Source organism: Dermacentor variabilis, chromosome 8, assembly GCF_050947875.1.
Source record: "Dermacentor variabilis isolate Ectoservices chromosome 8, ASM5094787v1, whole genome shotgun sequence".
In the NCBI taxonomy this organism is placed as follows: domain Eukaryota; kingdom Metazoa; phylum Arthropoda; class Arachnida; order Ixodida; family Ixodidae; genus Dermacentor; species Dermacentor variabilis.
The window spans coordinates 139,200,006-139,212,193 of NC_134575.1; the positions used below are offsets into that span (position 1 = coordinate 139,200,006).

General features: G+C 46.7%; 1 protein-coding gene across 2 annotated transcripts in view; it reads left to right on the forward strand.

The window, feature by feature from the left end:
* LOC142590615 (B9 domain-containing protein 1-like) overlaps positions 1-12,188 on the forward strand; it is a 95,641-nt gene that overhangs the window by 46,934 nt on the left and 36,519 nt on the right. The window contains exons 7-8 of one of the 2 annotated variants that reach the window (XM_075702939.1): positions 8,023-8,152; positions 8,433-8,877. In XM_075702939.1, coding sequence (XP_075559054.1) covers positions 8,023-8,152; position 8,433 — 131 coding nt within the window. In that variant the 3' untranslated portion in view covers positions 8,434-8,877. Of the gene's footprint in view, positions 1-8,022; positions 8,153-8,432; positions 8,878-12,188 lie in introns of those variants that run through there. The other variant, XM_075702938.1, reaches the window with a different exon arrangement.

The window sequence follows — 12,188 nt, forward strand, 5'->3', positions numbered from 1 at the left end:
TCTCGCTTCCGTCGTTTGCTGCGTACAAGCCGTCGTCTGCTTCATTAACTATGATGCGCACACCCGGCAAACGGAATGAGAGAAAACGAAACGGAACACGCTTGTTTTCTTGCTTGAGACAACGTACGCGACCTACCAGTGGCGATGCGCGCATGTTCTAGGCCACGTTATCGCTATCTTGTGAAACGCAAGTGACTCAGCCCGACTCGGGGTGTTATTCTCGACACGCATGGCGGCTGCACGACCGCCATTATCCGCCATGTTGACTCTCTGATTGGCTGTGGCGAGCTCACGTGCCTTGAAATTTGTGCCGGGAAACGGAAGTTTTGCGAAATGTCATTTTGCGTTTTCATCAAGATGAAACGTGACGTGGAGCTGCAAAATTTATGGACTAATACATCTATTGGTCCTTGGCAGAGATATTGTGATGTTAGTGTTTCAAAAAGAATGTGAGCGGCAGCGTGCAGAATCCAGTGCAATGCATCTGCAATTGCGCGAATATGTGGTGGCGATCCAAGATATGCGCCATGCCAGCTTGCTGATTGGCTGAAGGAATATCTCGCGAGGAGCGTCACAGGAAGGGCTGTTTCGTAAACGTCCTTTTGACGATGCGTGACGTTGCGCTGGGCCGCCATTGCTGAGATTTTCCGCCATGATTTTTGCTGCGACGAGCCGCGCGAATTATGCTAATGAGCAGCCATATGCAATGGCAGCCGAGAGGAATGCGTATCGCCACATTTTCCGCGTCGTTTGACGCCACGAAAATCTTTTGTTCATAACGCGTGCTCATAGTATTTGCATGGCTCTCGGGTAGTGTTGGCATTTGTGTTTGGGGCCACCATTTTTTAAAAGAACGCGTTTATACAAAATAATATTGGTTGAACATAGCAAACTTTCGGCAATCTTGTCCACTTTTCACTGCTACATTTGTATTGTAATCAAGATTAATGCCTTTTCGCACAATCAAAAGTTATGACAACGGCCTCTTTCTAATTTATAAAAAGAAATGTACGCAAGGCGGCGCCTTGAAGTTTCGTCCCGCGGTGCGAGTAACCAGCGAAATGAACAAGAGATGGCAGCGCCGGCGCTTGCGTCGCGCTAGTGGATATCTCTGGCGCGCGCAACGCTGTCGGTGATATTCGGCTGTTTCTCAGCCAGCCGAGTCGGGCTGAGTCACTTGCGTTTCACGAGATAGCGATAACGTTGCCTTGAACGTGCGCGCATAGAGAAAGAAATTCAACAAGAGGGGACACTCTTCAAAAACTGGCAACAGGAAAGACGTCACGCCTAGTTTCAACAACATCCGTTAGTTGACGCGAGCATCAGAAAAAAAAAGAATGTGAAATAAACTTCCAGACAACGTTTTATCTTTTTTATTCTTTCCCACTAAATGTGAAAAAGTTTTGTGTGTAAATGAACTTACACTTTGCAACTTTTTGTTGCGTTGCCTAGCAACAAGCTAGCGGCACGCCAGACGCGCGTGCATACGTCATGCGCCAGACAAGCCGCAGGAGTGAGCGAGGCCGGCCGTACGTGCGAAGCTCGCGTGCTCGGCGACCCGTCTGTTTTGGATATAGCCCATGTTTTTGGGCTCCCGGCCTTCTCTATGCTTTTCTTGCGTATCGTCTGCATTGCGACACGGCACCACTGCACTACTGGACTGCGGCAAGGTGAGAAATTGTGTTTGACAGTGTGCGGCGCATTTTAAGCACATTTAGGCTTAGTTCGAGTGGCGCAGTTAGCGAAAAACAGCTCCGCCGTCCTGGCGCAGTTAATTTGAGTTAATGCCTCGTCCTGGGAGATGTTTGCGACGCTTTCTATGAGCCCCAACATTACTGTAACTTATTTCGGTAGGTTTTGGGCACGCTTGCCGCGCCCGGCTTATTGACGCAGTAAGCGAAAACCGGCTCGGCCGTGTGAGGCATTTGCGCGTGTACATGTATACATGCGTGTACTGCGTCTGCGCCTAAGACAGACTGCGCCTAAGACAGACAAGTTTTCGCGCATTCTGTGGCCCCCAACATTATTGTAACTAGCGTCGTTATATTTGGGGTAGTTTAGAAGCACGGTTGCCGCGCCCGGCTTATTGACGCAGTTAGCGAAAAGCAGCTCGGCTGTGTGCCGCAGTTAGTTTCGCGTGTACTGTATCTTACTGGTAGAAGTTCGTGACGCATTCTCTGACCCGAAAAAGTATTGTAATTTATCTGGTAACTTTTCGGGATATCTTAAGGCTTGCTCGCCGCGCCTGGGGTTGTGAAGGTGTTAGCAAAAAAGCAAGCCGGCCATAGTGAGTTAGTTTTGCGTGTACTGAATTTTAGTGGGACAAGTTTGTGACGCATTTTATAGCCCTGCAACAAGATATACCTTATTTCGGTACTCACGCTTCTCGAAAACGCGACGAGCGATTGCCGAGAGTGATAACACGGGAGTGTTGCATGCGCCGGCAGGACGCGTAAAAGATAACACGGAGGAGCTCAAGAACATGACATTTACGTATTATGAGCGACTGAAAACAGGCTTTGCACCCACGAGTCTGACTTGAGTGCGATTAGAAGGCATTCTGCGAGCGTGTAACATGGTCTGGCTGAGCCTGTGTGTGTACTTCGCGTACCATCGTGTCGACTGAGGCCAAGTTGTTTTGGAAACGCGCAGTCACCCGTGTATTTGTGCACTTAAAGTGCAGGAAATAATGCCAGGGAAAGGAGGGGTGCTTGAAAATCGGATGTTCAGATTTTATGGCATTGTTTCGGAGGAGTCTTTGCTGCGAAATGTACGTAAAAGTGAATTTATCTGTAATGCCGCTCATTCACCACTTACGCACGTTTCGCCTCTACACGAAATACTCCTGTTAGGTCAATATGCCAAAATGATACATGCTTGTAATTTACTTTCAGCTGATGGGATCCGGTGGAGCATCGTACGGCAACGACTGCTGCTTACCTGGTGCCACAACTTTTGATGAATGCAGAAGCCCGGAACGAGCATTTATATAGAGCAAAATAAACATTTCATCATTTCAGAAGACGTCTTTCGTTTTCTTTATGAAATTGCACCTGACAGATTCGGTGCAGTCCTGTAAAGGTCAATCGCAATCATTTTTACGTAATAATGAAACGATTCCACGCCAAGGCCACGCGAGGTTCAGCAGAAGCGAAAAAAAAAAAAAAAAAAAATGCCGCGCCGAGCAGCGGAGCCGGCGCGGCGTGTACCAACTGGTGTTCAAAACGCGCGCGCCCAGAACCGAAACCGGAAAGAGTCAACAACATCCGCTTGGTGTGCTACAGTCAATTCGGCCGCTGGGCTCTATGGGAGTGTCCGCTCTTGTTGAAATTTTTTTCTCTATGGTGCGCGCATCACCACTGGTAGGTCGTGTATGTTGTCTCAAGCAAGAAAACAAGAGCGTTGGCGCCAACATGCGATGACTCATTCCATTTTCCGGGGGCACGCATCCTAGCTATTGAAGCAGACGACGGCTTTTACGCAGCAGACTACGGAAGCGAGAAGCGTTTTCGACGGAATAATTATACGCTTTGAGATAGCTGCTTTATTTTTACTGCGGAAGAAAAACTGTTTTGCTTTACCGATAACGCTACATTCAGTGCCTTCATTTCAGTTTCTTAGGCGAAAGTATTGTTGGCGTCATGTTACGTGAGCAAAACGGGGCCACCAGCGCCATTTTGTTTGCGTCGCGCCTACGTCACGCATCGAAGAAAATGGCTGAATGTCCAGAATAGCGCCCTCGGCTGGCTGACAAACGGTCGAATATCACCGATAGCATGGCGCGCGCCAGAGATATCCGCTAGCGCGACGCAAGCGCCGGCGCTGCCATCTCTTGTTCACTTCGCTGGTTACTCGCACCGCGGGAGGAAACTTCAAGGCGCCGCCTTGCGTACATTGCTTGTCATAAATTAGAAAGACGCCGTTGTCATAATTCTTTATTGCGTGAAAAGGCATTAATCTTGATTACAATAGAAACGCAACAGCGAAAAGTGAACAAGGTTGCAGGAAGTTTACTATGTCCAAGCAATATAATTTCGTGCAAACACGTTCTTTTAAAAAATGATGGCCCCAAACACAAATGCCAACACCCCCCGAGAGCGATGCAAATACTATGAGCACGCGTTAGATTTTCATGGCGCCAAACGACGGGGGAAATGTGGCGATACGCATTGCTCTCGGCTTCCATTGCATATGGCTGCTCATTACCATAATTCGCGCGGCTCGTCGCACGACAAATTATGGCGGAAAATCTCGGCAATGGCGGTCCAGCGCAACGTCACGCATCGTCAAAATGACGTTTACGAAATTTACGAATTGACGTTTACGTTTACGAATTGACGTTTACGATTGGCTGAAATTCCTTCAGCCAATCAGCAAGCTGGCATGGCGCATATCTTGGATTGCCACCACAAATTCGCGAAATTGCAGATGCATTGCACTGGCTTCTGTGCGCTACCGCTCACATTCTTTTTGAAGCGCTAACGTCGCAATATAGCTGCCAAGGACTAAAAAAATGTATTAGTCCATAAAATTTGAAGCTCCCCGTCACGTTTCGTCATCTTGATGAAAACGCAAAATTGAATTTTGTAACACTTCCGTTTCCCGGCACAAATTTCAAAGCATGTGACCTCTCGACAGCCAATCAGAGAGTAAACATGGCGGATAATGGCGGCCGTGCAGCCGCCATACGTGTCGAGAATAGCGCTCCAAGCTTAGCGAGCCATCAAAATCAGCGCAGCACTGCGCGATAACGAGACTACTGAAACATAAAAGCGCGGGTGGCGCAGAGCATAGCGAAAACGAAAACTTTTGACCGCCCGATACATAAACGCCAACAAGTGTAAACATGAGTTGGCCCTTTTTGATTGTTAGGCAAACGTATTGATTTTTATCATGAGGCGGAATCGGCTGGCGAACATATGTTTTTCTCTGGTTAACCTCCCTGCCTTTCCCCTTTCCTCTCTCTCTCTCTCTCTCTCTCTTCGACCGCCCGCGTCGTTGTCGTAAAATAAAATAGCACTGGACAAGTAGCATTTTCGTCCTATATTGCAATACAATGATGTTTTTATGACGATTGGTTCAGTACTAGTCACAGAATTTAACTGAGGAGTGCTTTGGTCATAATGCAAAAAAGAGGTGAGGCGTGCAGACAGGACGCAAGAGTAGAGAAGTGGACAACAGAAAGCAGTAATAGCAAAAAAAGAGTAGTGGCTATTCCGTACATTCATTCAGTGTCGCAGAGGCTTAAAAAAGTTGCAAGTAGATATGATGTGAATGTTGCTTTCATTGCTCCCAATAAGCTGGGTATGATATGCGCTGCCGTACACAGGAAAAAGGAGCAGGTAAAAGGCAAAAAATGAACAGATATTTGTCCAGTGAATCACAATAAGAACAACAGTTTTACTGCCTGTCGCATTGGTGTGGTTTATAAGATTCCCCTTAGCTGTGGCCAGTTCTACGTAGGGCAAACGGGACGGTGTATCAATCAGAGGCTAATGGAACATAACATGTCGTTAACCGGTGGATCGCCCTCTAATCTTTCCCTGCATTGCCAAGATTGTAACTGCACGCCAGAGTTAGATGAATGCGCGATATTGTACAGGAATAAGCATGAAGATACGCGTCTTATGGTAAAGGCATGGCATATCTATAATGGTGGAAGTGCATGCGTGAGTCAGCCTTCGATTACTTTACATAAGGAAGAGATTAAGGGCCTTAACAGTTATCTCTCACGTAGACCGGCACACGTACCCGGCTGACGCGTGGTGATACCATTCCTGAGCTTGCGCAGATGATTTTTGTGTCTTCTTTCTTTTTTCGCCTCAGTGCTCCCTTCAGTTGATAGTCGGCGTTCGTGTTGTCCACTTCTCTACTCTTGTGTCCTGTCTGCACGCCTCACCTCTTTTTTGCATTATGAATCCTTACCAACTAGCTCAGCTTTCTGTCGTTCTGTGCTTTGGTCATCGGACCCTTGAATGCCCCGGGGGAGGCTCTAATCGTGTCTTGCATTTACCTCAATGCCTCGATTTGTAAGGCTCTGTTCACGATGATACGGACGCCTTAGAGATATTCGAGCACTAATCTATCACTTTACCTTGACCTAATATTTGCCTTTAGTCTCCCTTTAAGGCACAGGCTACAAGCGCTCAGCAAAGCGAAGCGAACAGTTCGTACATTCATTGAAACCCCCCATGCAACACACAGAACAGCATACGTTTCAATGAAGAACACGCTCAAAACAAGCGTCCAAACCATCAGCGAAACACTGCGTACGCCCCTCGGAAGTACGCCACGGCCGAGGATGCTTGCCAAGCGAGAAAACAGGTGCGACGTGCGAAGCAGCGGGGGCGAGCCGTTCGAGCGCCAGTGCTGCTTTCCCCCGCTGAGAGGACGCGACGTGATCTCGTTCGGCTTGTGTTGCGCATTTGTAACACTTGGCGGCGACAAGCTTGCGGTACATTTAAGCAGTGCACTAAGTGCGCGCATGCGTCGTTGAGGGGGATCGTCCTAAAGCGGCACACGCGTAGTGCGCACTGCCGCTCGTTGTGCCTCGCAAGAAGTCTGACCTCTCCGATCGCATGGCGTGATGCATTACCAGGTGGGCAGCGGGCTTTCGCGTTTCACGTGCTACAGGAGTGTGGCGCACTACCGAACTTTTTGTTCGCTATTGAATATCCATTTGACTATAACACGCCCCTGCAATATTTAATCAACGTACGATTCTGTAAATATACTCGGGCATTTTTCAATATACAACTTTCGCCGTTGACATTTTTGGCGTTTACATTTGTGTATTTCAGCAGTTACTATTACTGGTTGTACCAGGTATTTAACAATACACATTCTTATTCAATTCAATTCACTTTATTTTAACACCAAAATTTGTTGTACCTTAGTCATTGTGTCACCATAGTCATTAAAGTTATGAAAGCGTTTTACATTATAATCTTAATGTGATGATATATTCTTACTATGTGCCTATCACTTCTCATATCGTCTTCATAAGCACCTATTTTACCAGTTCCGCAGTTTCATTCAGAGGTAACAGCTTTGTTGTGAAAGCAGACGAAACACAACCAGTCGTATACTCTTCTCCAACGGGCCACAGTGACTATTTTACTATTAGACGTCCTCTGCGGCAAAATGGCCGCGAGAGAAGGTACTTGGTGGCTGCTCGTATTATCTGCTTGTGCTTTTCAAGAAAACACGGAGGTATGGAAAGACGGACAGACCAATAGCGCCCGCCATTCGTTTGTCAGGGGTCACAGGGAACGCCCGTTCCCTCAGGATCCTCCATTGACCATGATGAAGTGCAAACTATCGTACGACACACACACACACACACACACACACACACACACACACACACACATATATATATATATATATATACGTTTATGTTTTACTGCTTGAATTACTGCTTGAATCGCAAACATATATATGTTTGCGATTCAAGCAGTAATTGAAAAGTTCACTAATTAAACGTAATTAATTAAGTAACAATTCGTGATGAAAAAATGCTAGTCGTAAGAACATATGGCTACGACTTCTATGCAGTCGGTACAATTTCTCTAGAGCTCTTGTATCTATAAAATATTTTCCTAGTTAGTTGGGACACCCTGCATACGTGTGTATACATACGCACGTATACACTGGGTGTCTCAGCCAACTTTAGCCAGAGTATATGCGGATGCTCTCTATGACGACGCGACCAAATGCATGTTGCTGACTATTGTATGCAGTAAGTCACACTATATTGTGTATTCTGCTTAATTGCATAATTATAGTCAATATTAATTAACCAACTTCTGAGGTAACGAAGTTATGGAATACATTCCAATTAGAATGTTGTAGAGCGCTTTGCACAACGTGTATATATATATATATATATATATATATATATGTACGTTTTGGGTAGCTAAGCCCATCCGAAGCATATGGGCTATATCAACATGCATGCCAAGCATATACTTGGTGTCACAATCTAGACATTTACACAAGCCACTTCTCTCTTTGATGCAGTTACGAGAACGACATCAAACGGGACGGTGATCGTGACGTTCAACGTCGTCACTAAGGACATGAAAAAGTTCGGCTACAGCGTTGGGAGCACCGGCTCTACGCAAAACTTTAATGTTGGCCTGCCTTTCTGGTAAGCCCTTTAACGACTGTGATACGCGGGCTGCTTGCAGTAGCAGGAAGCAGTCAGCGAGCAAAGAAAACTTACGAATGCTAATTTTAGAGGTGTCCGTAGGGACCAATGAACAAAGTGACTTCGTGAAAGTGCATTTCAAAGAAGAAGCAAATACGTCAATTTCGAAAGAATGCATGAATCATGCAAAAGGAGTATTCTCTTGCATGTGAAAACATGCTGCTTGATTGGTTTGTATGTGTTTAATATGCCTTGGACTAACAAATCGGCTTTCTTTCAGATGCTCAAATTCGACACGATCACAGACTACTTGGATACGTACAAAGCTGAAGCGCTAACACCTGTTTAATACATTTTTTGTAATTACGGAAGAAAGAAGCCGCATGATATTTCACAGGCGAAGCACCGCCGACCAAGATAAGTGGGCGCTGGCGGTAAGCCGTAGGCATTGCGCTCTTACACCGCGAAATATCATAAGAAAGAATTCAATTGAGCACAAAATGCACATGCGGAAAGGAGCTATCTGTGGTAAGTTGCTCAAGAAGCACCAAGGCATAAGTACTTCACAAGGATGACAGGAATATTTCAGTGGAAATCGAGCAGCAATGCCATATGCAGCCGCTGACAGCAATCTTCGCCGGGATTTACCTCTTTTATAACACATTTGCCAAGCAACCACAGTGTCTGTGTCATTAGACGAAACGAATAAAGCTGTCAAAAAAACACTTTCATGTAATCATTCTGATAAAACACAGCGTGATTTAACCCTGCAACAAACGAGGCGAGGCGGAAACTTCGTGCTTAAAAAAACAATAACAGTTCTGTGTGAACCACGTGATGACATATCCAGGACCACCTGTTCAGGCCGGGAGAATTCGAAACTATTGAGCTACAACTAGCCAAAGCGGGGTTTACAGCCTCTGCCAGACACACACCCCGGAAAAAAGGCGGGTGCCAGACCAGGGTCACGTCTGTACCCGGTTTCTTCACCGGTTGAGTCTCCGGCTGTGGGCTTCAAACGAACCACTTCCCACAGCCGAGGCGGACGCCCTAACCATTAAATCACGGCTGCGGTTTCTGCGTGAAGCAACTAGCAGTTAAGAGTGCTACCTACTAGCAGTTAACGTGCGCGAAGCCACGCATAAAATAGATCCAAAAGGCATGAACCACGTGACAGCTCGTGCGAAGATTTAAAGAGGCGCATCATCATCATCAGCCTGGCTACGCCCACTGCAGGGCAAAGGCCTCTCTTATACTTCTCCAACTACCCCGGTCATGTGCTAATTGTGGCCATGTTGTCCCTGCAAACTTCCTAATCTCCTCCGCCCATCTACCTTTCTGCCGCCCCCCTGCTACGCTTCCCTTCTCTTGTAATCCAGTCCGCAACCCTTCATGACCATCGGTTATCTTACCTCCTCATTACATGCCCTACCCATGCCAATTTCATTTTTCTTGATTTCAACTACGATGTCATTAACTCGCGTTTGTTCCCTCACCCAATCTGCTCTTATCCCTTAACGTTACACCCATCATTCTTCTTTCCATAGCTCGTTGCGTCGTCCTCAATTTAAGTAGAACCCTTTTCATAAGCCTACAGGTTTCTGCCCCGTAGGTGAGTACTGGTAAGACACAGCTGTTATACACTTTTGAGGGATAATACACTTTTCTCTTGAGGGATAATGGCAATCTGCTGCTCATGGTCTCAGAATGCCTGCCAAACGCACCCCAGCCCATTCTTATTCTTCTGATTGTTTCAGTCTCATCATCCGGATCCGCGGTCACTACCTGCCCTAAGTAGATGTATTCCCTTACCACTTCCAGTTGCTTTCACCCGTCGCTACGCACACCTCATCGTCCAATCGAACAGCCCTGATTGTGAACACTGCCAGATGCCCGAAACACTGCAACACGTACTGTGCGACTGCCCAGCATATATGCTGGGGCGAAGGAAGTTAGACAGTTTCCTAGCCAGCGTTGGCAGGCAACCACTGTCGGAGGAAGCTATCCTCAGCCCATGGCCTGACAATGCAATTTCAATGCGTGCAACAAAAGTATTGTTGAAGTTTCTGCAGGATACCAAGCTCGACGAGCGGCTATAGCGAGACAACTGTCTCATGTACATAAGCGCTCACCACTTCTCTTATCATCATCACCCATCCCAGTACTTTCCTATCAATACATTTTATTCAATTCAATACCACTTCCAGTGCCTCGCTATCTATCGTAAACTGCTGTTCTCTTACGAGACTGCTAAACATTACTTTAGTTTTCTGCAGATTATTTTTAGACCCACCCTTCTACTTTGCCTGTCCAGGTCAGTGAGCATGCATTGCAATTGGTTCCCTGAGTTACAAGGCAAGGCAATATCATCAGCGAATCGCAAGTTGCTAAGGTATTCTCCAAAGAGGCGCATAAAACGTACAAAACCAGTCCTTACAAGGCTCAGCAGTGTTGACATAAAACACGATGCACTCATGCATCCTAGCAAGAGTAACACGGTAAAGAAGCTGCAAACGGTAGAGGCAGCAAGCGGCATACAGAATGTAAGTGAAATGTATTTAATCCGCATGCTGCACTGCGGACAAACCGAACAAAAAAAATCTCAGTGCCGTTTCACTCTGAGGAGAAGGATGACCAGCGAAGCTGTGAATGTGGACCCCTTAACGGCGAACTGCACCTCCGCCGCGGGTAGGCCCGGCATTTGACTATCTTCGGGATCGGCCCACGTATGGGGAACGCTTAACGCCTGCTTCACCTCCACCGCGGCTCGGCCCGGCATTGCACTATATCTGAGATCGGCCCACGTATGGGAAGTTTTTTTGCTTACCACGCCAACAACGACATGAAAATTTCCTTGGACGGTAGAGGTACACAGCTTGGGTGTGAAATGTGGGTAAGCCGAGAACAAATTTGTCGCTAACCCGTCTAAACATGATCGAGTGCAACAAACACCGAGTTGACAAAAGAAAATGTGACGAGAAATTTCCCGCTGAAGGACGGCGATACAGTGCTGCTGTTGCTCCCACTTATGAGCTTGGAGGGCAATGATTAGAAACCGTGTTGCCAGGAAGCCTTTACAGATATCCGACCACCCCCCCGCGCAACGATTGTTCTTCGACATGCTTTGAAATTTTATCTACTACACACATGTGCCGGCTGCTGCTTTTTTTTCGCTCCGAAAACGAGATGCAAACAGAGAAGCACGAGTAACGACGCCGAAAACTTCACACACACACACACACACACACACACACACACACACACACACACACACACACACACACACACACACACACACACACACACACACACACACACACACACACACACACACACACACACACACACACACACACACACACACACACACACACACACACACACACACACACACACACACACACACACACACACACACACAAGCTGCTGCTGCTGCTGCTGCTGTTAATACTGCTGATCAGCAGTATTAACACACACACATAGGCTCAACACATAGGCGCACACGCAAGCCTTTTTTTCGTCCGTGTTTTCCGTGCGCTTGAACTAGTTTTCAAAAAGGGAATACCAACGTGCCCACACTGCCGCATTACTGAAGACAAAACTACGGCGGACGCTATTGCCTGCTTTCCCGAGTGCATTTAGCAAGAACGCCACTAGTGGCGTGTCCGTCGACGCGCCCTAGGCGTATGCTTTTGAGGCACGAAAAATTGTTCGTGATCAAGAACCTTACGGTAAATATAATGCCATGGACCACCTTATAGTTGAACGAAAGGTGTAGCTAAATGCTTCTTGATTTTAAAAGCGTGAGTTTGGTGTCTTTGAGCGGGCTGAACTGTGGTCGCGAGAACGAGAGAGGCGGTGCTTGAAAATAGATATCAATTTATCCTGGACATGTTCAATTAGGTCAGAATTAGATTTGCACGTTCCGCACCAAACTACAGAGACATGTAGTTTAGTTGTGGAAGGTACACAGTAGAATACAATTTCTGAACAGCAACAGGAGAGGGGAAGTCCTGCGACATACGAAAAAATTGGA